The 26,181-nt window shown below is 41.7% G+C and overlaps 1 protein-coding gene across 12 annotated transcripts in view; it reads right to left on the reverse strand.

Annotated features, from left to right (window-relative positions):
• LOC127005898 (multiple C2 and transmembrane domain-containing protein 1-like) overlaps window positions 1-26,181 on the reverse strand; it is a 243,787-nt gene that overhangs the window by 35,211 nt on the left and 182,395 nt on the right. For all 12 annotated transcript variants that reach the window (XM_050875250.1, XM_050875251.1, XM_050875252.1 and 9 more), the window contains one exon: window positions 1,784-1,904. In XM_050875250.1, coding sequence (XP_050731207.1) covers window positions 1,784-1,904 — 121 coding nt within the window. The remainder of the gene's footprint in view (window positions 1-1,783; window positions 1,905-26,181) is intronic.

The following is a 26,181-nucleotide window of genomic DNA, read 5'->3' on the forward strand; positions in this document are numbered from 1 at the left end:
ATAGTTGGAAATTTGTATCGTGTGCGGGGTAATGAAAGAGGCTGTGATTAGAAAGTGAAATGTGAATGCTTGACACCGCAGAGTTTTCCCGGTTATCTTCTCCATGGTTCCCTCGGGTTTTCCTTCTTCTATTCTTTTTTCTGCTTCGTCTCCTTCTACATCATCTTTATTTTTTATTTTTCCTTTTCTTCTTGCTTTTATTTCGCATTCTTCTTACTCGTCACATTGTTATATATTATTATTTTATTGCCATTATTTCTCTGAGTTTCCGCCTATCTTCAACCTATAATTGGCTTTTCCCCACCCAAAGGCATCTATCGTTATCATTATTACAGTTTTACATCGGCAGAGAAGACAATAAACAAATAAACAGACAGAGAGACACATATAAATCGACAGATAGATATAGACAGATAGACAAAGAGGCAGAGACAAGAGACAGCGACAGACAGACAGCGACAGAGACACAGAGATTGAAAGAAAAAATGAGACAAAAACAACAATAAAGGAAAGTTACCCATCCAGACAGACAGACATACAGACATCAACAAAGACAGACTGGTGGCAGCGCTCATGGGAACACGCAGCCTCTCGGGACACGTTCCTTCCAGTCTGCTTTATCCGCTCAACCTCCGAAAAGACGAGGCGCAAAGGGAGGTGACCAGCGGCGTCTCTTCGTCCTTAAAACTTTTCTGAAATCCCTAACTTTTTTATTGAGAGAGAGAGAGAGAGAGAGAGAGAGAGAGAGAGAGAGAGAGAAAGAAAGAAAGAAAGAAAGAAAGAAAGAAAGAAAGAAAGGAATGAAAGAGAGAGAGAAAAAATAGTTACTCTTTTGATCGGAGAGAGAGAGAGAGAGAGAGAGAGAGAGAGAGATGAACATGGTCGTTGCCACAGTAATGAAAGTGAAGAGGAGAAAGGAGTTAACTTTTGAGGCTGCAAGGGGACCACAAGTGCTTTCATCTTCCCCTCCGTGTGTGTCTTGTGTCTTGACCTTTGTGTGTGTGTGTGTGTGTGTGTGTGTGTGTGTGTGTGTGTGTGTGTGTGTGTGTGTGTGTGTGTGTGTGTGTGTGTGTTTCTATGAACTTGCGTGACTGTCTCTCTTTTCTCTTCTTCAGCGACATTTTGTATTCCTACCATCGACTTTCAATCTTACGTTATCACACACACACACACACACACACACACACACACACACACACACACACACACACATACGAACGCACACACGCACGGAAACAAAGGATATGATAGTTTATATCTGTCCACTCGCATCCAATTGAAATACCTTGAACAAAACCAACTAATCCTGATAAACACACACACACACACACACACACACACACACACACACACACACACACACACACACACACACACACACACTAAATCAATCTATCTATCAATACGAATATAAATGCTGTAATAAGATGATGAATAAATAAGGATAAATTAACAATAAATTATAAACAGCATATATGTAAAGAGACAAACCTAAACGAATCATCATAAATAAGAAGAAAAGAAGGACTAGATTAACACAGTAGATAAATGAAGAGACAAATTAGAAAAAAAAACATCAGAAATCAACAAAAGAAAATAAAAGAAGACAAAACCAAATATATGTACATACGTTAAATACTAATAACAAGATAAAAAAGAAAATAACACCCTCAGAATGTTACAGGATCCTATTTTTATACCCTTGAACCATTATCTTACACCATACAAAACACTAAACACACACACAGACTACACAACACACAGACACAACCCCCAAGCTTACCCTGAGAGTGGTGAAGAAAGAGGGCGCGGGGCGGGGCTGGGTGTTGGCGCGCGCCCTCTCCCCCTCCTCAGACTTGCGGGCGCCCAACGTCGGGGAGCCCTTGGGGGAGGCCTCGCTCGACCTGCCGGGAGAGAGAGGAATATATGAGAAGCGAGGCAGAGAAGGGACGGAGGGATATACAAGGGGGATTTAGAGAGTGAAAGAGCATGTGGTTATACATTTTAATAAACGCTAGAGGGGAGGAAAGGAAAAGGGAAGGAGGGATGAATAAGGAGAGATAAAGAGTGAGAAAGCAAATAGTTATACATCTTAAACGCTAGAGGGATGGGAAGGAAGGAAAGAGAGAGAGAGAGAGAGAGAGAGAGAGAGAGAGAGAGAGAGAGAGAGAGAGAGAGAGAGAGAGAGAGAGAGAGAGAGAGAGAGAAAGGGGGGGGAGGTCATACAACTTAATATTCGTGAGAGGTGAGGAAAGTACGAAGGGAGACAGGGCTGCATGAGGGAGAGAAATAGGAAGAGGGAGCATATGGCTATACATCTTAATACACGCGAGAAGGGAGAGAAAAGAAAAAAGTGAGAGGGATGTATAAGGGAGAAGGAGGTAGAGAGGGAGAGAGCTTATGGAACAACATCCTACATCCTACCTGATTTCTATGAATGGAGAGATACTAAATACTTGTAGAAATATTTAAAAGGAAAAATAGGGGAAGTGAGGATGAAAAATTGAATCTAAAGTAAAATCTGAGACGGAAAATAAAGAACAGGGAAAATCTGAGGTAAAGGGGACGAAAACAAGATGAGAAAGAAAGAAAGGAAAAAAATATCAGCAACAGAATAAAGTGTAAAAAAAAAGAGTGTGTGCTAAAGAGTGTTGATGGGAAGGACTCAAGAAAGGAGGATGAGGAAGGAGAAAGATATGAAAGGAAGGAAGGAAGGAAGGAAGGAAGGAAGGAAGGAAGGAAGGAAGGAAGGAAGGAAGGAAGAAAGGAAAGAAGGAAGGAAGGAAGGAAGAAAGGAATGAATGAATGAATGAATGAATGAATGAAGGAAGGAAGGAAGGAAGATAAGAATGGAGAAAGAAAAGGAAGGAGGGAAAAGACAGGTAAATGAAACAGGAAACGACAACTGGGGAATGAAATGGAAGGAAGAAAAAAAAAGGAGGAAGGGGAGGTGGAGTGGAAGAAAGAAGGAAGGAAGAAATAAAAGAGAGGAAAGACATGGAAGAAAAGTGGACCAGTGAGTGAAACAGGAAACGACAGTAGCAAGAAGATAGAAAGAAGGGAAAATAAAAAGGGGGAGGGGAGGAAGGGGAAGCGGAGTGTAGGAATAAAGGAAAGAATAGATAAAAGGGAGGAAAGACGAGGAGGAGAGATCAATGAGTGAAACAGGAGGCAACAACAACAACAAGTATATTTAAGGAGCAGGAAACGCGGAACAGGTGCAAGTGATCATTAACATTCCCCAGGTGGTTGTCAGTTGCAGGTCTCCTCTGATCCTCTCCTTAACATGCCTCCGCGAAACTGAGACCAAGGGAGAGAGGAATAGACGAGAGGAGAGACGAGGAGAGGAGATGGAGGAAAAGACAGGGAAGAAGGAAAGGAGACACTGAGGGAGAAGAGGAGAGGAGAAGGGGGTAAGGATAAGAGAAGGGAAAGATGAATTAAGGCAGAGAGGAAAGGGAAGGAAGGAAGGAAGGAAGGGAGGAGAAAGCGATGATAGCAAGATGGAGAAAGCTGAGAAGGAATGGGATGGAAGCGAGAGGGAGAGATGAATATGAGGGAGTACAGATGAAGGAATGAGAGGAGGAAAAAGAAAAAAGCAAGAGGTAGAGACGAAGACAGAAGTGAGGAGAAGAATCAGGGAGAGAAGTAGAAGAGAGAGGGTGAAGAAAAGAGAGGAGGCAGGAAAGGGAGAAAGCGTGAGGGAGATTATTATGAATAGAAAAAAAATGGAGAGTTTCAAAGGAGAGAAGGAGGAAGAGGAGGAAAGCGTAAAGGAGCGACGAAGAAAAAAGACTAAAGGAGAGGAACCAGGGAGAGAGGTTGGAGGGAAAGGGAGAGTAAGAGAGAGAAGGAAAGCATGAAGGAGAAACGAAGAGATTAAATGAAAGAAACGAGGGAGAGGAGGTAGAAGAGGAGGAAGACGTGAGGAAAGGACGAAGAAAGAAGAGTAAAGGAGAGGAACCGGGGACAAGAGTAAGAAGGAGAGGAAGAGGAAGAAAAGGAAAGCATGAGAGAGAGAGAGATAAAGAGGGTAAATGAAAGAAACGAGGGAGAGAGGGAAGTAAGAGGGAGAGACGGTGAATGAGCCAGGGGATGAGGAGTGAGGGAGTGAAGCGTGAGGGAGTGGAGGGAGGGGGAGCTGAAATGAGGCCGGAGGGGAGGCATGGCTGAAGTGTCGCATCAAAGGAGTATCGCCACTGAGGAGCCCCTAATGTTCCCACTTCGAACCCCACTTTTGGTTTGTGAAGAGAGTAAGATACAGATTCACCACTAATTAATGTTTTCTCGTTTTTGTTTTCTCTCGTTCATGATTCTTTTTTTGTTTTTTGCATTGATTTTCGAAAGTGTCTCAGCGTTTACTAGTCGTGTTTTTTGTTTTGTTTATTCTTCTGTGTGTGTGTGTGTGTGTGTGTGTGTGTGTGTGTGTGTGTGTGTGTGTGTGTGTGTGTGTGTGTGTGTATGTCTGTGTTTGTCTGTTTTTTCATATCTCTATCGGTATGAGTGTCTGCTTTTTGTCTGTATATGTTTGTATTTGAGTCTGTGTGTGTTTGTTTGTGTGTTTGTGCTTGTGGGGTGGGGGGTGGGGGTGCTCTCTCTCTCTCTCTCTCTCTCTCTCATGGCAACAGTTTACATTTTATTTCACTAACGAGGATCACGAGTAATAAATCATAAACGTCACATCACAGAGCTAGACAAACATCACTAACAACAAACAACTAACATCAAGCAGCGGACGTAAAATAAAAACAAAACGTGTATATATATCCCAGGCAGAATATTTATAACACAGCGAGGATAAACTGTTCAATAGCCTCATAGTTTATTATTCAGTTTTACACATTCGAATTACCTTTATTTAGTTTTGTGTAGCTTAATTGTGGGTTGTTTTCGTTATGGCAAACACTGCACGAACATAAACAATAGAGAGAGCAAACAGTTCTATATGTGCACTGTTTTATTTGGTTTATTTGTAAGTTTATATCTCCATTAAATTATCCTGTCTGCCTTGTTTACTTGTTTCCTCCATTTTCATCTGTCTGTCTGTATGTCTACCTGTCTCTTTGTCTGTCTGTCTCTCTGTTTGCATCTCTGTCTGTCTGTCTGTCTCCTTTTTTCTCTCTCTCAAAAACAAAAACAAAAAATACACACATTTACTCTTTACTTTCAACAGCGGGTTTTTCTCTAATGTAAAATACACTAACTAATTAATCCAATCACAATGCATTTAGTCTGTGTGTATACCTTCCATTAGCAGGAGCAACATGCTGTTATCACGTGCCGTTAGGGGAAGTCAAGGCAGCAAAAATGAAGCCGGGTCAAGGGACGCTTCCAGAGGCTCGATCGACGGCAATTATCAGTTATCCCTCAATCTATAAACGCTGGAGTCCTATTAAACGACTCATTTTCTCGTTTTATCCTCGTAAGATTTTCGTCTGGAGAGGCCATCAGCGGAAAGAAGGAAGGAAAGACGGGGAAAACGCTAGAAAATTGAGGATTGTATCAGGAAACCGTAAAGAAAACCTGAAAAGGACGGACAACGTTTTGGAAATGACGGAAAAAAGTAAAATTAACGGAAAAAACTAGAAAAGGGCAGAAAAGAGCTTGATAAAGAGCGGAAAACAACCAGGAAAGGGTAAAAAAAAACTCTGAAAAGCGAAAATGAGGTGGTATAGAAAGTAAGGGCTGAAGGGGACGAAAAGTAAATGAAAAATGACAGAAGCGTTGAAAAGGGCAGAAAAGATTTGGAGAACGAAAAAGCTTAAAAGGTCTGTAAAGAGCTGAAAAAAAGGCACAAAAAAAGCTGGAAAGGACGGAAAAGCTTAAAAAAACGGAATAGATCTGAATGGGACAAAAAGAGAGCTGAAAAAGAAGAGTGAGTGAGGAAAAGAGCGTCAAAAGAGCTGGAAAGTGTGGAAAAGAACTAGAAAGGATGGAGAAGAAATAAAAAAAAAGTACGGAAAAGACTTAGGAGTGAAAAGAGCTGGAAAAAAAAGGAAAGGGGCTGTAAAAAAGGTGTGAAAAGGTGAGGGATACATTGACTACAAGGAAAACAATAGAAGGTGAGACAGGCGAACGAAATTAATAACAGAGCTCAGAGGAAGGAGGTGGGGAGACCTGAGCTACTGGGAACCGCTGAGCCTCAATAATGAAGAGCACGGACAGGGAGAACACCGAGGGCTTTGTTTGGGGTCGCAATACAGCCATAAAACCCTTCGTTCGTTTCTCGGAAGGTACGGCTGAGTCTTTGTCATGAAAGCTACCGAAGGAAAACACGTCGATGCCTCTGTTTTGGGAGGTCATGACCCAGCTTGTATCTGCTGAGTCTTTGTCCTGAAATCGATAGAAGAACACATCGCTGCCCTATTTCTGAGTTTTGGTGAGGTCATGACCCCGTTCGTGTCTGGGAACATAAGAGCATTAGGAGTCTGCAGGAGGCCAGTAGGGGAACACATTGCTGCCCTGGTTATGTGAGTTTTAGTGAGGCTGTGATCTCCTTTGCTTGTAATTGAGAATGTATACAGCTGAGTCTTTGTCCTGATATCTACTGAAGGGGAACGCACCGCTGTCCCTGTTTTAGTTTCTTGGTAAGGTCATGAACCCTAATTGTGTCCGAGTCTTTGTCTAGAAATCTGCCGAAGAGGAAGACAACGCTGCCTCTGTTTTGTGAGGGTACAGCTGAGTTTGGCCTGATATCTACTAAGGGGAAACACACTCCTACCTAGTTTTTTAGTCGTAGTGAGACCGTGACCCTTATTCCTGTGTCTGAGAAGGTACAGTTGAGCCTTTGTTTTGATATCTACTGAAAGGGAACATATTTCTGCCTTTGTTTTGAAGTTTTAATGAGGTCATGATCTCCGCTTGTGTCTGAGAAGGTACAGATAAGTAAGTCTTTGTCCTGAAATCTAGCGAAGGGGAACAGATGTTTGTCACTGTTTTTTTTTTTTTTTTTTTTTTTTACATCAAAGGATACGGCTCAAGGGCAACAAAAAGAGTAAAAAAAAAAAGCCGTGCCTCCCTTGCCTGTGTTTGGGTCTTTGTCCTAAACTCTACCGAAGGGGAACACATCGAAGCCTCTGTCTTGGAAGCTTCAGGGAGGCCGTGGCCCCTTCTCGTGTCTGGGCCATTGGCGATGAAGGGGCCAGTGTCCTCCAGCGCCATCGAGAAGGGCGTATCATGACATCTCAGATAAGAAAGTAGTGTTTATGGTGCTGACCCGTGGTGATGCGTGGTGTTGTGTAGTGTTTTTTTATGTGTTTGGGTGTTGTATGAGAGGGTAATGAACGCTGAGGAATGAATAATTACGTGTGTGTGTGTGTGTGTGTGTGTGTGTGTGTGTGTGTATAGGAAAGACGTGATAGATAGATAGATAGATAAATAGTAGGATAATGAGAGAGATAGGAAACGAAAACGGCAAGCAGACAGATAGATCGACTCAGACAGAAAGACAGACAAAAAGACAGAGAAAGAGACAGAAAGATCGACAGACAGACGGACAGACAAAGACAGCGGCGACTGGTGGAACAAAGGCATTTATAGGAAAGAAGGAAAGAGGAGCCCAAAGCCAAAGGAACGAAAAGAGGCAGAAAATGAAATCCCCAATTAGAGGAAGGAAAAATTACAATGAAAAGAAATGAGACTCGAAACTGGATTAGCCTTCTTTAGTGGCCTTTGACGAGACAAGACAAGACTCGAGCCGGACAGGACCTCCCTCCCTCTCTCCCTCTTTACCTCCTGTCTTTTTTCGTCTTTCCTTCCCTGCTTTTCAATCTTTCATTCTGTTTTTCCCCATCTTTCCCTCTCTCTCTTTCTCTCTTTCCCTCACTCTCTTTTTTTCTCTTCCCTTCCCTTTCTTTCTCCCTCTCTACGTCCCTCTCTTACTCTCTCTTTCCCTTCCTTTTCCTCCGCCCGTTCTCTATCTTTTCTTGCCTCTTTTTCTCCCTCTTTCCCTCCTTCTCTTTCTCCCTCTTTCATTTCTTCTCCTGTTTTCTCTATTCCTCCCCTCTTTCTCCCCCTTTTCCTCCCTCTCCCCCACTTTCTTTTTCCTCCTCTCCCTTCACCTCTTCCTCCTCCTCCCTCCTCGCGTGTCGACTGGTCAATTGTTCCCGGCAGACAAAGAGCGTCGTTCATGTCCTTATCGATCTCCGAAATTGTCTTCCTTCCGGGGTGCTCTCATCATGCCCTTCCAGACCGTCTCCCCCGAAAAGCCCGAGGGAAGAAGGACAGATGGAGGCGTGGCTGATGGGACACTCTGGAGGCCGGGGACGGAAGAGGATGAAGAAGCTGGTTATTTGTTTTCCTTTTCGTCTTCCTTTTCCTTTAATGGGTTTTTTGGGACGGAAGGCACCATGGTTGACTGGACAATCTGGACGCCGTTGACTGAAGAGGGTTAAGAGATTGGGTTATGTTTGGTTCCCGTCTCGTCACCCGTTTTCTTTAGTGTGTTTTGGGTTGGAAAATCTAAAAAAAAAAAAAGAGACTACAAAAGGGTAAAACTAACTGAAAACTCTTTAATCCGTGACCTGAAGAGTGTTTTAAAGGGTTGTTCTTATCTTTTTTTTTGTCTCGTTTGTTTGGTTGCAAGATCTGAAAACGTGTTGGGGAAGGGAGTAGAGGAGGAGAAGATGCAAAGTTGCTAACACTATCTTATGAAATCCTTGGAATGAAGAGGATTAAGGGCCGCTTTCACAGTCGTTTTGTTTGTTTTGATCGTTATCATTGGCGGCGATGGCTGCTACAGTATTTCCACTTAGCCTAATGGGTAGTGGCGGCTGCGTGGTTAGCCTAGCCACGCACCTTGCCATGGACACACTCTCAACACCTCTCGCTTCCTCTGCAGCCGCCACTACCCCATAGGCCAGTTTCACGTGGAAAACTATAACGTCGATCGCGGCCTTTGGTAACGATCAAAACAAACAAAGTGACTGTGAAAGCGGCCCTAAGTACCAGCTCCATAACCTCTTTTCCGCCGTACACTTGATTGTGAAAACTGGACGAGTGTTTGTGGTCGGAGCGGGGAAAGGAGGAGGTGTTTGATATGGTATTGTCTCCTGAGGTACGAAACACCACCTCAAGGGCATTGTTCTCTTTGTTTTCTTTTCACCATACAAGTTCCATAACCTCTTTTCCGCCGTACACTTGATTGTGAAAACTGGACGAGTGTTTGTGGTCGGAGCAGGGAAAGGAGGAGGTGTTTGATATGGTATTGTCTCCTGAGGTACGAAACACCACCTCAAGGGCATTGTTCTCTTTGTTTTCTTTTCACCATACAAGTTCCATAACCTCTTTTCCGCCGTACACTTGATTGTGAAAACTGGACGAGTGTTTGTGGTCGGAGCAGGGAAAGGAGGAGGTGTTTGAAGTGGTATTGTCTCCTGAGGCACGAAACACCACCTCGAGGCATTGTTCTCTTTGTTTTCTTTTCACTATACAAGTTCCATAACCTCTTCTCCGCCGTACACTTGATTGTGAAAACTGGACGAGTGTTTGTGGTCGGAGCGGGGTAAGGAGGAGGTGTTTGAAGTGGAATTGTCTCCTGAGGCACGAAACACCACCTCGAGGGCATTGTTCTCTCTGTTTTCTTTTCATCAGTGGTACTTCACAGGGCAAACAGGGGAAACCAAATGAAAACTGAATGACCGAAGAGACGGAATGCGTAAACGATAATATAACGGGAATCCTGTAGCGCGAGAATCCTACTGAATCCTTCTTACACTAGCACGTACCGTTGCCAGATTATCGTACTCAAGAGTCTCAGTGCATAGCATTTACCGGTTTCTGACGCCTAACTATTGCCAAGAAACATCAGGATCTAACTCTTTTAAAGATAACTATAAATGTGTTTCATTAGTGGAGCCCAGAAGACAGTTTTGGGGTAGGGAGTCGGGAAATATAAGCGGCTGAGTACGACAATCTGGCAACGTTACTGTCACGTACTCTCAAATGCTTTCGGGTCTCACAACAAACGTTCCCAAGGGCCACAAAGGAGATCAGTCGTGTTCTTATGAGTGCTTTTTTTCACATTCATGGTGCAGAAGCCTTGTCAAACTATCACCAGGCACACACATACACACACACATGAAAATACCAACAACTTCTGCAAAAGCCTTATCAAATGTGGGTGTGTAAGCTCCTAGGTGCTTCTACTCAATCTTCTCCTCTTTCTCCCCTTTCCTTCTCCACCTCCCCGCTCCACTCCCCATCTTCTATTCAATCTCCTCCTCTTCTCCCCTTTCCTTCTCCACCTCTCCGCTTCACTCCCCTTCTTCTATTCAATCAACTCCTCTTCCTCCCTTTCCTTCTCCACATCTCCGTTAAACTCCCCTTATTCTATTCAATCAACTCCTCTCCCTCCTCATTCTTTCTCCACCTCTCCGCTTCAATCTCCTCCTCTTCCTTCACTTTCTTTCACCACCACTCCGTTAAACTCCCCATCTTCTATTCAATCTCCTCCTCTTCCCTTTTCTTTCTCCATCTCCCCGCTCCCCTCCCAATCACCTTTCCTTCTCCATCCCTCCGCCCCACTCTTGATCCTGTATTCAATCTCCTTCTCTTCCTCTCCTTGAAGACAGAAGGTTTCCAACGCGAGCGAAGTTGAAAGACCAGGTGCCCGCGACAGGGTTTAGGAGGTAATAAAATTTCTGTTGATTTACTCAGCAGGACGGAAAAAAAATGTAAAAGGTTCTCGCCGCTAAAATTTACGGCGAAAACTGCCATTACTAATAATTAAACTGTCCGGCGCGCGAGCTAAATATTAAAAAAAAATCTCTCTCTCTCTCTCTCTCTCTCTCTCTCTCTCTCTCTCTCTCTCTCTCTCTCTCAGTCCTGTTTTCCTTCGTTTTTCCCTTCCTTTCTATTCCTCTATATATTATTTTCCTCCTTTCTCATTCACTCCCTTTTCCACTTCCACTGTTATATATATTCTCCTTTCTCTTTTTTTTAACCTCTCTCTCTCTCTCTCTCTCTCTCTCTCTCTCTCCAACACTTTATTTATGTCATGGCTGATTTTGTTTCAGTCAGGGAATTAATCACATCCTTTTTTTCTCATTTAATAAGTTTTTCTTTTATGTCATTCTAATTAAAGAAATAAATATGAAAGAAGTATATATTAGCTGACATGAACTATGCCTTTAATACTTCAGAATGATTCACGAGACACACACACACACACACACACACACACACACACACACACACACACACACACACACACGAACTCTAAAATGATACTTCCCTCAGAATAAAAGAAGCTTGAAGATTAGAATAAAAAGTCAAGATATCAACGAGAAGAAACGAAAAAAAGAAAAAGAAAAATACGAGAATGAAAACAGGCGACAGAAAAGAAGGAAATGAAAGAAAAGAGAACTGAAATTTTACGAACTTTCAACACCGTGCTTTCGTTTGGGATTAGACAGGTAAATAGATAGATAGATAGATAGATAGATAGGCAGATAAGGGGGGAGAGTGAGGGAAAAAAGAGAAAAATGAGCAAGGAAACTAAATAACAATGAACGAGGAGAAAGATAAAGAAAATAGAGAAAACGACTTAACATCTTGAAATATCACCACCACCCATGTTCTTTCTACTCCTGTTTACTCTCATCCTTCTTTACTTTCCTCCATTAAACTTCCCTCAACTTGCAACCCTTGTCTCTTTTCCTTCCAATTCTCTTCTCTTAAACTCCCTCCCACCCCTCCTCTCCAACCCCTGTCCCCGTTTCTCTGTTACCCTCCGTTTTCTTTCCGTTTTCTTTCTTGTTTACGTTTTCTTTTTCCTTTCCTTCCTCTCTAATCTTCTTACACCCTCTTTCCTCCATCTGTCTCTCCTCGTTTTCCTCCCACCCTTCATTTTTTTTTTCTGTAACTTTTTCGTTGACCTCCTCTTTTTCCCTTTCTTCCTCTTTAACCTTCTTACCTACTCTCTCCTGCATCTGCCTCTCTCTCTCTCTCTCTCTCTTGTCGTTTCCCTCATAACTTTTTCTTTATTTCCTTTCCCTCTTCTTTGTTTTCTACCTTTTCCTCCTTCCTATTTCTTTAACCTCCTTATCCACTCTCTCCTCAATCTGTTTCTCTCTCTCTCTTTCACTTCGTTTCCCTCCCAACCTTTTCTTTCTTCCCTTTCTCCTTTCTTCCTTTACTAAGTTTTACCATTTCTTCGTCTTCATCTTCCTTCCACTCCTTCGTCTCCTTCAATTGTCTCCCTTTCTCCGCTTCCCTTTTCAACCTTTTCTTTCTTTCCCTTCTCCTCTTCTTCGTTGATTCTGTTTTACCCATTTCCTAGTCTTTAACCTTCTTTTCTCCCTCTTCCCTCTTTTACCTTTTTTTTTTTCAGTTTCCCTTCCACTAGTTTTCGTCTTTCCTGTCTCCTCTTCCCCTTTCCATCCCCTGTTCTGCATTTATCTCCTTTCTCTTCTTTTAAATCTTCTTACTCCCTTTCTCTCCATCTCTCCGTTACAATCCCCATCTTCTAATCTCCCTTCCCTCTTCTTTATCCTCCTTTCCACTTTTCTCTTCTCTGTTTCTCCGTTCTACTCCCCATCTTCTTTCTCCTTTCTTTCCTCTTCAATATCTTCCTCAATTTCCTCTCCTCTATCTCATCGCTTCATTCCCCATCTTCTATTCCCCCTTCTCTCCTCTTTAATATCCTTCTCACTTCCCTCTCCTTCTCCATCATTCCACTCCACTCCCCATCTTCTATTCTTCTTTCTTTCCTCTTTAATATTCTTCTTACTTTCCACTCCTTCTCCGTCTCTCCGTTCCATTCCCTATTCATTCCCCTTTCCTTGTTCTTTAAATCCTATCCACTTCCCTCTTCTTTCCCATCTCTCCACTCCACTCCCCATCTTCTATTCTCTCTCCTCCTCTTCCTCCTCCTTGACCTTCACCCCTTCATCCTTTAGAGCTTACCTGTAATCCCCTCATCACCCTAAATCTACCTGGACTTTCCCCTCACCTTCGCGCGTAACTCCCTTTTCTCCCCTCCCTCAAGTTCCTCCTCTCCCTCCCCTTTAAGTGGTTCCCCTCTTTTTCCTCTTTAATATTTTTACTTATTTACGCTTTTATTTTCTCATTCCTGTTACCTTTTTTTTTACTTCTTTTTTTCCTCCTCTTCCATATGGTTATTTTTTGTACTCAGATGTTCTTTCTATATCTTTTATTTTTCTTCTCTCTCAAAAGCCTTTATTTTACTTCCTCTTTTGGCATTTTTTTTCTTTTCCATAACTCACATTCCCATTTTTTCCTTTTTTTTCTCTCCTTCCATATTCTTCCTTTTGTTTTGTTTTTATTCCTACTCAATTTTATCTTTTTTTTACTCCTTTCAATCCTCTTATCCATCCTCTCTCCAAAGCCCTTATTTTCCTTTTCCTTTTTGTCGGAAATTTCTCGTTTTTCTTCCTCGTCATTCTTTCCTTTCGCTTTCCCTTGCACCCATAACAACTCTTCCCCTCTTTCCCTCCCTTTGTGTATGCCTATCTCTTTATTTCTAGCTAAACGTCCTTTTTAACCTCTACTTCATATCCCTTTCTACATTGTTCTTTATGTTTTATACTCAGAATATTTCCCTCTTTTTCCCATCCTTTTCCTCTTCTCTTTTATGTGGATGTTTATGTCTTCCTCTTAATATGCCTTTCCTCTTTACGACTGCTGGTTCTTCCCTCTTTCTTTCTTTTTCTTTCCTCTTAAGCCTCCTCTTGACTGTGGCGTTCCCTTCTTCTTTGCATGATGTTAAGTACGGTACAACTTTTTCCTTTCTCTCATATTTTCTCTCTTTTCTCCCCCTCTTTCAAGGTCTCTCATATTCCTCCTCCTTTTTTTAATTGTCTTTATCATTTCCATCTTATAATATCTTCTCACTCAGTCCTCTGTTTTCCTTTCTCCCCCTCTGTCAAGGTCTCTCATATTCCTCCTCCTTTCTTTTATTGTCTTTCTCATTTCCATCTTATAATATCTTCTTCCTCATTCTTCTTTTTCTTTTCTCCTCCATGTCTCAAGGTCTCTCATGTATTCCTCCTTCTTTCCATCTCTTCCTTTTTCCTTCGTCATCCTCCTCCTCATCATCATAACAATAATCATCATCTTATCATAATTTTTTCGTTTTATTTTTCTTCTTCGGGAATTTAACAAACATTTTTATCGTGTGGACTGGCGGACATGGCTTAAGGCTTATCCTCCTCCACCTCCACCTCCACCTCCACCTCCTCCTCCTCCTCCTCCTCTTGTTCCCGTTCCTTCTGCTCACGAGGGGAACAGAGGACCACGACATAACTCTTTCACAAACCGAAGCCGAGGGAAACAGGGAAAGAGGGGAAAAGACAGAGCAGAATAAAAAAAAAAGAGGAGGAGGATGAAAATGGGGAGAGAAGGTGGAAGAAGGTGAGTCATGTTCGCCACTGCATCTGAAAATTGTGAGTTGATTCCTGCCCACGCAAACAAACTCTATGGAAAAATAAATTAAAAACACAGCGAGGAAGAAAAAAAAACACAGAGAGGCATCGGGTTCCATGGCGTGGGCGGGAGAGTTTTGCTTAAATCCTGTGCGAGTGTAAAAATCGCTCCACTGCAAAACAAATACTTAAATGCACTCGTACAAATACATACATAATACATATATACATACATACATACACACACACAGTCAAATACCCACACATGCATGAATAAGCAAAATAAACACGATGAAAAACTATAACAGACTTGGTGGAAAATATGAAACGCTAACCAGTATAGTAAAAGAAAATATTACTAGTGAAAGAAAACATTTACATTACTCTTATAAAAAAGGAAAATCTGTTCATATGTCTACTGGTGTTTATAGCTTCATTATATTCGTGTTCTGTGTAATATCTCTTCTTCTTCCCCCCCCCCCCTCCCTTAGCCCGGTGACATAGTGGCCAGAGTGCTTTATGGGTGGTGACAGTAGTGGTGGTGGTGGTGGTGGTGGTGGTACTAGTGGTGGTGGTGGTGGTGGTGTGGTGTTGAAAGTGTTTTTGCCATTATTGCTGTTGTTGGTAGTGGTGGTTGAATTGCTGTTGTTGTTGTTGTTGCTGTTGTTGTTGCCATAGTGCTGGTGGTGGTGGGCAGGGTAGAGGTTCGCCTTCAAGATGTAAGCACTGAGTAATATAAATAAATAGACAAACAAACAAATAAACAAAATAATTAATGCCTAAGTCGGATGGGCTTTGGAAACTATGAAAAAACGCTTCTCTTCCTCCTTCTCCTCCTCCTCCTCCTCCTTCTGCTTCTCTTCTTCCTCCTTCCCATTCTCCATCATTTACACATAATATGAATATCTTTCTTTTGAGCGTGTGTGTGAGAGAAGAGGAAGAGGAGGAGGAGGAGGAGGAGGAGGAATAAAGAGAAGGATAAAGAGGGAGGGAAGGAGTTATGAGACGCGGAGAAGGATATTAAAGGAGGATATGAAGGAGGGGAAAATACATAAAGGAGAGATGAAGGAGGAGGAGGAGAAGGAGGAGGAGGAGGAGGAGGAGGAAGAAGAAGAAAAAAAGAAGAAAAAGCTGGAGGAGTAGTAGCAAGAGTGTGAGGAAGAGGAGGAGAACAACAAAATGAAGGAATAAAGGAATAAGAGGAGAATGTGATGACAGACTTTGAGATGAAGAAATGGAAATGAAGGTGAAGAAAACGAATATAGCAAAGATGAAACAAGAAAGAGATGAAAGAAGTGAAAGAGGAGGAGAAAGAAGAACATGGAGGAGGAGGAGGAGGAGGAGGAAAAGGGAATGAGAAGAGAAAGACAGAGAAGAGAGAACACAAGAAGAAAGTATAAGACAAGATATAAAAGATGAAAAGAAATAGGAAGAGGAGCAAAACAAGGATGATGATGATGATGATGATGATGATAATGACAAAGAGGAGGAGTAGGAGGAGGAGGAAGAGGAATAGAAGGAGGAGTTGGGAGTGGAAACAAAGGAAATCTACGACTCCATTCTCTTTAGCACGTGCAAACTAGTGAAATATTGACGAAGCTTGGACGTGTGTGTGTGTGTGTGTGTGGGTGTGTGTGTGTGTGTGTGTGGGTGTGTAAGCGGAGACGTTCAGGTCCGAGAGGGAGGGAGGGAAGAAAGAAGGGAGGGAAAGAGGGAGGAAGGGAAAGAAGAAGGGAGGGAAAGAGGGAGGAAAGGAAAGAGGGAGGAAGGGAAAGAGGAAGGGAGGGAAAGAAGAAGGGAGGGAAAGAGGAAGGGAGGGAAAGAGGGAGGAAGGGAGAGAGGGATGAAGGGAAAGAGGAAGGGAGGGAAAGAAGAAGGGAGGAAAAGAGGGAAGAAGGGAAAGAGGGAGGGAAGAAAAGAGGAAGGGAGGGAGAGGGAGGGAAGGAAAGAGTACGGGAGGGAAAGAGGAAGGAAGGGAAAGAGGGAGGGAAGAAAAGAGGAAGGGAAAGAGGGAGGGAAGAAAAGAGGAAGGAGGAAAGAGGAAGGAAGAGAGGAGAGGAAGAAAGAGGGAAAGAGGAAGGAAGGGAAAGAGGGAGGGAAGAGGAAGGGAAAGAGGGAGGGAAGAAAAGAGGAAGGGAGGGAAAGAGAAGGAGAGAGTGAAGGAAGAAGATATTTTTTTCTTTGCTGACGAGAACGATTAAAAAGTCAATTAGTGTTGCAGGAGTGAAGATTAAAATGACGATGGGAGTAATAATAATAATAATAATAATAATAATAATAATAATAATAATAATAATAATAATAATAATGACAAGAACAACAACCTGTATTTCCACCTCCTCTGACGCAGTAATTATATGGAAAAAGAAATTATATATTAAACATTTTAAAAACAAGGAATATATTTGTATGTTAATGTGTCGTGCTTCTCTCTCTCTCTCTCTCTCTCATCCCTCCATTATCGCCTTATCTTCTTTTCATCCTCGAGCTTCACTTATTCTTTTCTCTTTCTTTTCATCTTTTTTTTCCTTGTTATTCTTCACGTTTCTGGATTATCTCCATTTTCTCCGTCCTGTTGTTTTATCATGGGTTAATTTCTCTCTCTCTCTCTCTCTCTCTCTCTCATTATTATTATTATTATTATTATTATTATTATTATTATTATTATTATTATTATTATTATTATTATTATTATTATTATTATTATTATTATTATTATTATTATTATTATTATTATTATTATTATTATCATTGCTTTGTCTGCAGTGCGTTCTCTCTTCCATAGGACAAAGCGAACCAGAAACACTAAAGGTGACGTGTTTGCTTGTTTGTTTGTGTTTGTATAATCGTGTGTGTGTGTGTGTGTGTGTGTGTGTGTGTGTGTGTGTGTGTGTGTGTGTGTGTGTGTGTGTGTGTATTTCAAAGCCTTCCATGTTGGCGTACCCCCACAAAAAAAAAAAAAACATGAACAAAGAGGAAGGAAAAAAAATACTACCATTACATTTTTTTTTTCATCTCATTTGTAGTTAATTACGGTAAGAGAGATAGAAAAAAGGACTTGAATAGCGACAAGAGAAAAAAACACAATCCCCCTCTCAGGCTTTCATTAGTGCAGTTAATTAGGGAATAATGGCGCACTTTCATCTTACTTCCCTTCACGCACAGCACAAGTTACTTTATTTTTACGCCGCGAGGACACGATCTTGTCATAAAAGTGTCTCATTATTTAAGATTTACCGGAGCGTGAAAAAAGCAGACATGCCGTTGGGCCGGTGAACGAAAAACACGGAAGCGGAAAAACAATATCTGGCGGGGAAAATATTTAGTGAACGACGATTAGAATCTGACGTTCAGTTGACTGCTCCGACACAATCATCCGCATTAATCAAGCAAATGACACTGATAAAAAAGGGTTATTGTGTACAGGTACGCGAGCTAAATACTGCTTTACATATGAATAAAAAACACATGGAAATTAATTAATATAATGTTAAGCCTAATTGTAGGAAATAGAAAAAGCATTCCTCACACCGCTACAACAATACTTTCCAACATGAGCATAACAAATATATTCACGTTCAGCGTAGAAAAGTTTCCTTTCGTGTGTTCTCTTTAGAAAATAGGGTATGTTGGGGTGACAAAGAACATAGAATATATTGGGGGAGAAAACAACATAGGATATATTTTGGTATATGAACTCATGTTTCGTTATGTTTTTACTTTTTAGTGTGCAGAAATTCTAAATACACGGAAATATATATAACGAGTAATTTACGGCTATGGTGGATCATGCTGCGTCCATTGATATCCCCAATGAACGTGTTGGGACACTGATGGTCGAGAAAATGGTGTTATTTTTCACCCCCAGATTGTTTGCTTTTAACCCCATATCAAGAAACAAACAAATTTTTTTTTATGTATTTCACACACACACACACACACACACACACACACACACACACACACACACACACACACACACACACACAAATAATAGTCTAAAACATTTTATTCTTTGCTATGTTCCGCAGACACCCATGCCTTTTCCTATGAGGTTATAAGTTTGTGTTTGAAATTGATATTAAAGTCTGTGGTCCATCTTTAAGGTAAATTGTTATATTTTCCCTAAGTCACTTAATAGCAAAACATCAACATTTCTCATACCAGTTATCTAATTCCTCCATTTTGGGATACGTAGAAAAATGCACAGCTATCTCTCGCAGGGTTCAGGCGAAGAAATATTAGGCTTGGTATTATTAGTCTTGCGAGTGGAGAGGCAATGCGGATGATGGACGGTGTGGGTGTGGGTGTGTGTGTGTGGGTGGGGGGGGGGGGGGGCGTGTAAGTGTAGTCGTAACACCTGTAATCAAACACAAGGGAGAATATTTACCTTGCATCGTCACCCTCACTTACCATCATCGCTACTGACTTTCCTCACGCGACACACCCATTCTTTACTCTGTCCCTGTACTTCCTTTCCCTCCCTTATCTTTGCCTCTGTTTGTTCCTTCCCTCCCTATAACTCACACTTACCTCTCTCTTATATCCTTCTAATTTGCTACCTTATCTTTGTTCCTTTTTTTCCCCTCCTTTCTTCCTTCCGGTAAGTTGCTTTTATATCTCTCTACATCTCTTTCTCTCTCCCTTTCCTTCTTTCCTCCCCCTTGCCTCTTCCTCCCTTCTAATTTGCTAACCCATCTTTGTTCCTTTTTTTTTTTCCTCCTTCCTTCGTTCCTTCCTTCCTTCCGGTCAGTTTTCTCTCTCTCTCTCTCTCTCTCTCTCTCTCTCTCTCTCTCTCTCTCTCTCTCTCTCTCTCTCTCTCTTCCCTTCTTTCCTCACTCTTGCCTCTTACTCCCTCGCATACTTCCCTCCATACCAAACTCTTCTCTCCCTTCTATACCATCTCCCTATTCCTTATACAACACCACTGCCTTTTCCTGCCACCCTTCCCTCCCTATCCCACTTCGCTCACCCTCCCTTCCATTCCTATCTCTCAGCCACACACACCTGCCGAAGACTTAAGGCTCTTCCCCAACTCTAAGTTCCTCGAGATCAAGGTTTGCCGAGGGATGAGCCCGCAGTGGAGGATCTAATAGTGTCTGTTTCTTAGGGGCAAAATCTGGTATATCTATTGCCTTTGGTACGCCCTCAGACAATAGTATGTGGAAAGAGGGATACAATAAAGTGTTATGAATATTGATGAATACAAGAAGTGCCGTATTTTACTTCTGTTGCATCCTAACGAATCTATCAACACATTTTTCTCTCTCTCTCTCTATATATTTTTTTTAGGTAAACAATCTGTTCTTTTCCTCAAACTTCACCCTCGTTTTACCCATTCAATCCCTTGCTAACTTCTAACCTTCTTTCTCCTCTCCCTTTATATATATTTTTAGGTAAACAATCTGCTCTTTTCCTCAAACTCCACACACACTTTACCCCATTCACTCCCTTGCTAACTTCTAACCTTCTTTCTCCTCTCCCTTTATATTTTTTTTAGGTAAACAATCTGCTCTTTTCCTCAAACTCCACACACACTTTACCCCATTCACTCTCATGCTCACTTCTCACCTTCTTTCTCCTCTCCCTTTATATATATTTTTTAGGTAAACAATCTCCTCTTTTCCTCAAACTCCACACTCACTTTACCCCATTCACTCTCATGCTCACTTCTCACCTTCTTTCTCCTCTCCCTTTATATTTTTTTTAGGTAAACAATCTGCTCTTTTCCTCAAACTCCACACACACTTCACCCCATTCACTCCCTTGCTAACTTCTAACCTTCTTTCTCCTCTCCCTTTATATATATTTTTAGGTAAACAATCTGCTCTTTTCCTCAAACTCCACACTCACTTTACCCCATTCACTCTCATGCTCACTTCTCAACTGTCTTTTCTCTGTTACCCTCCACCGCCCCTGCTGCTTCCACTGATAATAATTCATTTTGCCTCCTGTCTCCAGCATGACATGAATAATTATAACTCTTGACTTCACCTCTGTACAATTACGGTTCCTGTTACTGACTTTGCATATTGGCATTTCCCTCTCTATAACATGATAACTTTATTGCCTGATGTATTAAAGGGGAAATACCGTAATACCAATAAGCTACGATTACCAGGAAGTGTCCCCCAGCTGAACGTGTAAATGAATAAATAACTAGAGAGTATATACACCAAATTTATTTCTACAGTTATTTGACTTAGCACACACACCTTCAAGTGTAGTAAAAGCAACTTGAGGAACCCTGTATGAAAAATAAGCGAGGATGGAGTGCCTTCGTCTAAGACACTGTACGAATATAACTTCTTTCTACAACCATGTGACTAAATTTTCAGCCCTCCTTCAAGTATAATAAAAGCAACATGAGGAACCCTGCCGTGAAAAATAACAAAGGATATAAAGCATTTGTCTAAGATAGCTGCTGTACAAATATAAGTAACTTCTTTCTACAACCATGGGCCTAAATTTTCACTCCTCCAAGTACTCAAGATTTGGAACAGTAACAGAATGAAGGATCCCGCCCACATTCGAAAAATAATATGTACAGTACTAAAAAATACATATAATTCTAATACTAAGTGACTAAACTCCTCCAAGTACTCTAAATGTGAAATAGTAACAAAATAAACGATCCTACAAACACTTGGAAAAACAAATCTACACAGTCCCTTTCTTTAACAACAAAAATACATATAATACATTTTAAATACTCCGTGGCTAAACTTTCATCTTTAACGTTCCTCTTGGGGAGTATCAGAAACCCCATGTCAAGAGTAATACATTTCAAATACTGCGTGACTGAAAATTTCATCTTTAACGTTCCTCTTGGGGAGTATCAGAAACCCCAATTCAAGAGTCCCCATTAACGACGCACGTCAACGCTGGTCTGGTGAGGTTAAGTTCAGTAACACACGCGGATCGGTCGGGTTGGGAGGTAACACGCACGACCGGCTCTCCCTCACTGCCTCGGGACTCGAATACGTGTCCCCGAGCTCATTTTTGTGCTCCACGGTTTTTACATTCGGAGGGGAGAACGAGGGAAAGGACAGAAAGAGAGAAGAGACAGAATAGCAAGTAACAGAAAATGAAGAGAAGAATAAGAAAAATAATAGGAGTGAAGAAGTGGATGTGAAAGAGCAGTATGAAGAAGAGTAAAGAGGGAATGATATTGAAAAGCTGCAACGAAAAGAAGAGAACAGCAAGTCGAAAGAAAAAGTGATGAAAGCGAAAATAACAGGAAGTAGAATACAAGAAAGAAAATAATGGGAAAAAGGATAAGAGTGAAAAAGTGAATGTAGAAAAGTTTGAAGACGAGAATGAAGGGAATAACAAGGAGGAGCAAAAACGAAAAGGAGAAGAGGACATAAAATCGAAAAAAAAAGCCATCAAAGTCGAGAGAGAGAAGAAAGAATAACAAAAGGTAGAATACGACAAAGAAAAGAATGAGAAAAAGGATAAGAATGAAGAAGTGGACGTGAACAAGGAGGAGTTTGAAGACGAAGAAGGAGGGAAGAGCAGGATTAGAAAGGAGAGAATAGAAAATCGAAAAAGCGACCAAACAAAAAGGAGAATGGAAAAAAGGACAAAAAGGGACAAAAAGGGACAAAAAACAACGCACATACAATTTCTGGCCCTGGACAAGCCTGGCATAACACACACTCCTCCATCAAACGCTGCGACTTACGGGGAACTCATCAATAAGTGCCAAACGGTCTTCACGCCTCTTCTTTTTGATATCTTTCTATATAACACATCGACATTTACTGGTCCTGGAAGCTCGTGAGATGACACCCGTTTTCTTCCACTTTACGATAAGGTTTAGGGGGGGTTTATGTATTTGTTTAAGTATTGGTGTTATCTTAAGTCTTTGTGTTGTAATGTTGAGTATTAGCGATGTATTCTTAAGTGAAGGGAGAGGTGACAGGAGGAAGTTGAGAATGAGTACTGCTATAGGAGGGTGAATAGGGGAGAAAGAGGAAGAACGAAGGTAAAAAGACAGTTGGAAAATTGACTGAGAAAATGGGATGGGAAAGTTAAGCTGCATAGGAGAGGAACAGTTAAGTATTTGTGTTGTAATCTTAAGTCTTTGTGTTATAATCTTGTTTTAGTATTGCAATCTTAAGTATTTCTTGTTATAATCTAAAGCCTTCCTGTTATAATCCTAAGTCTTTGTGTTGTAATAAGTCTGTGTTGTAATCTTGTTTTAGTATTGTAATCTGAAGTATTCGTGTTGTAATTTAAGTCTTTATGTTGTATTCTAAATTATATGTGTTGCAATCTCCAGTTTTTGTGTTGCAATGTAAAGTGTTCGTATTGTAATCTGAAGTCTCTGTGTTGTTGTCTGAGGTCTTCGTGTTGTAATCTGAAGTCTCTGTGTTGTTGTCTGAAGTCTTCGTGTTGTAATCTGAAGTCTCTGTGTTGTTGTCTGAAGTCTTCGTGTTGTAATCTGAAGTCTCTGTGTTGTTATCTGAAGTCTTCGTGTTGTAATCTGAAGTCTCTGTGTTGTTGTCTGAAGTCTTCGTGTTGTAATCTGAAGTCTCTGTGTTGTTATCTGAAGTCTTCGTGTTGTAATCTGAAGTCTCTGTGTTGTTGTCTGAAGTCTTCGTGTTGTAATCTGAAGTCTCTGTGTTGTTATCTGAAGTCTTCGTGTTGTAATCTGAAGTCTCTCTGTGTTGTTGTCTGAAGTCTTCGTGTTGTAGTCTGAAGTCTGTGTTGTTTTCTGAAGTCTTCGTGTTGTAATCTGAAGTCTGTGTTGTTATCTGAAGTCTTCGTGTTGTAATCTAAAGTACTCTCGTTGTAATCTTGTATATTCGTGTTTTATCTTATTTGTTTCTGTTGTAATATTCAAAGTGGATGTTTTGCTACCCCAATCTTCAGGAAACCTAGTCACGTCGCTTTTGTTTACTTCACGAAAGGCAGTAAGGGCGTGGCTGGGCGGGTGAGTGGCTGGGTGGGTGAGTGGCTGGGTGGGTGAGTGGCTGGGTGGGTGAGTGGCTGGGTGGGTGAGTGGCTGGGCGGGTGAGTGGCTGGGTGGGTGAGTGGCTGGGGTGGGTGTGTGGCTGCTGTCTGGCTTCTTTCTTTCTTCGGCGTGAGGGTGTGGCCGACATGAGCTACGAAGTTTGGGGCGAAGGAAAGAGTATAGAGTCTAAAAAGTATTGAACTCCCTCAGATCCATGTCCGGAGGGGAGAACACAGGGAGACCATGAAGGAGAAACACTTTTTATGAACTCTGAATCGTGTGAATCCGTATGTTTGTAGAGGGAGAAAATATGCGTAGAGGAATAAAAGGAAATTAAATTAACTCAGATCGAAGGTCGGGTACAAGAGCAAAGGAAGAAACAACACCAAAGAAGAGACTATTACATTTTCCGAACATCTTTACTTGTTTACTTGCAGGAATTGATGTCTGTGGCAAGAAAGACGAATATGAAGTTAGAGAAAAATACTGAACTTCTTGAAACCGATGAACAGAGGAGGGAAGGAACGGATACTACTGAACTTCTGAAACCGATGAACAGAGGAGGGGAGGAACGAATACTACTGAACTTCTGAAACCGATGAACAGAGGAGGGAAGGAACGGATACTACTGAACTTCTGAAACCGATGAACAGAGGAGGGAAGGAACGGATACTCCTGATCTTCTGAAACCGATGAACAGAGGAGGGAAGGAACGGATACTACTGAAATTCTGAAACCGATGAACAGAGGAGGAAGGAACGAATACTGAACTTCTGAAACCGATGAACAGAGGAGGGAAGGAACGGATACTCCTGAACTTCTGAAACCGATGAACAGAGGGAAGGAACGAATACTACTGAACTTCTGAAACCGATGAACAGAGGAGGGAAGGAACGGATACTACTGAACTTCTGAAACCGATGAACAGAGGAGGGAAGGAACGGATACTCCTGAACTTCTGAAACCGATGAACAGAGGGAAGGAACGAATACTACTGAACTTCTGCAACCGATGAACAGAGGAGGGGAGGAACGGATACTACTGAACTTCTGAAACCGATGAACAGAGGAGGGAAGGAACGGATACTACTGAACTTCTGAAACCGATGAACAGAGGAGGGAAGGAACGAATACTACTGAACTTCTGAAACCGATGAACAGAGGAGGGGAGGAACGAATACTACTGAACTTCTGAAACCGATGAACAGAGGAGGGGAGGAACGAATACTACTGAACTTCTGAAACCGATGAACAGAGGAGGGAAGGAACGAATACTACTGAACTTCTGAAACCGATGAACAGAGGAGGGGAGGAACGAATACTACTGAACTTCTGAAACCGATGAACAGAGGAGGGGAGGAACGGATACTACTGAACTTCTGAAACCGATGAACAGAGGAGGGGAGGAACGGATACTACTGAACTTCTGAAACCGATGAACAGAGGAGGGAAGGAACGGATACTACTGAACTTCTGAAACCGAAGAACAGAGGAGGGGAGGAACGAATACTACTGAACTTCTGAAACCGATGAACAGAGGAGGGAAGGAACGGATACTACTGAACTTCTGAAACCGATGAACAGAGGAGGGAAGGAACGAATACTACTGAACTTCTGTAACCGATGAACAGAGGAGGGAAGGAACGGATACTACTGAACTTCTGTAACCGATGAACAGAGGAGGGAAGGAACGGATACTACTGAACTTCTGAAACCGATGAACAGAGGGAAGGAACGAATACTACTGAACTTCTGAAACCGATGAACAGAGGAGGGGAGGAACGGATACTACTGAACTTCTGAAACCGATGAACAGAGGAGGGAAGGAACGAATACTCCTGAACTTCTGAAACCGATGAACAGAGGAGGGGAGGAACGAATACGATAACGAAGGGTACATTTGAAGAACGTTTTACTGTTTTACTTTCATGGTATAATATGTCTGAAGCAGTACAAGAGTTGAAGAGGTAGAACTGTTAAAGGAAATGGCTACGAATGAGAAGGAGAAAGAACAGGAGCTCGAGAATGTAGACCAGACACACAAGGGAGAGAGAGACAGAGAAGTGAAAGGAAACACATGAAGAGAATGAAAACAAAACGATGGACAGGAAAGTAGGAAATCAATGAAGAGGAAGAGAAAGTAAAACAAAAGAACAAAAATAGCAATCTTCAACTCCCTTCGATCAATGTAAGAGAGGCGAGTGATGGAACACGGAATATGACGCACTTCTGAGACAACATTTCCTTTGAGTTTGTGTAGTTATTAGTACGTTCCGGGCGTTAAAGAAGAAAACTAAAGGGTAAAAAAAAACTAATATTGAATTCCCTAAGAAAAATGGACTGAACGGACGAATAATGGAAAAGAAACACGTCTTACCAACAGTTTTATATACTCGTTCGCTTGTTAATACCTCCCTCAGATCGATGGGGAGAGTGATGGCAACGATAACAGTGCGTAATAAATCCTTTTTCGAAACCCTTTTACTAGTTTCTTCGTTTGACTTACTTTCGCTGATTGTCAACTGGTTTCCTATACTCCTCTAGCGTGTACATTAACATATCCATTCACATCACTATTAATTCCTTTAGTGTGGAGAAGAAGAGTCCTGAAAAGTGCATCAAAGGGATTAGTAAAGCGTAAGAGAACGATCCACATCCACAGCCTCGCAAAAGCTACACACAGCAACAACAACATCACGGATTAGTCAACGAAACACACAGAAAACGAAACTTGATGGAGCCAGGCGACACACACACACACACACACACACACACACACACACACAGAGCTGAATGCCTCAATCAAATAGAGCCAGGTGCCATCCCTCACAACTTT

Source organism: Eriocheir sinensis, chromosome 31, assembly GCF_024679095.1.
Source record: "Eriocheir sinensis breed Jianghai 21 chromosome 31, ASM2467909v1, whole genome shotgun sequence".
Classification (NCBI taxonomy): domain Eukaryota; kingdom Metazoa; phylum Arthropoda; class Malacostraca; order Decapoda; family Varunidae; genus Eriocheir; species Eriocheir sinensis.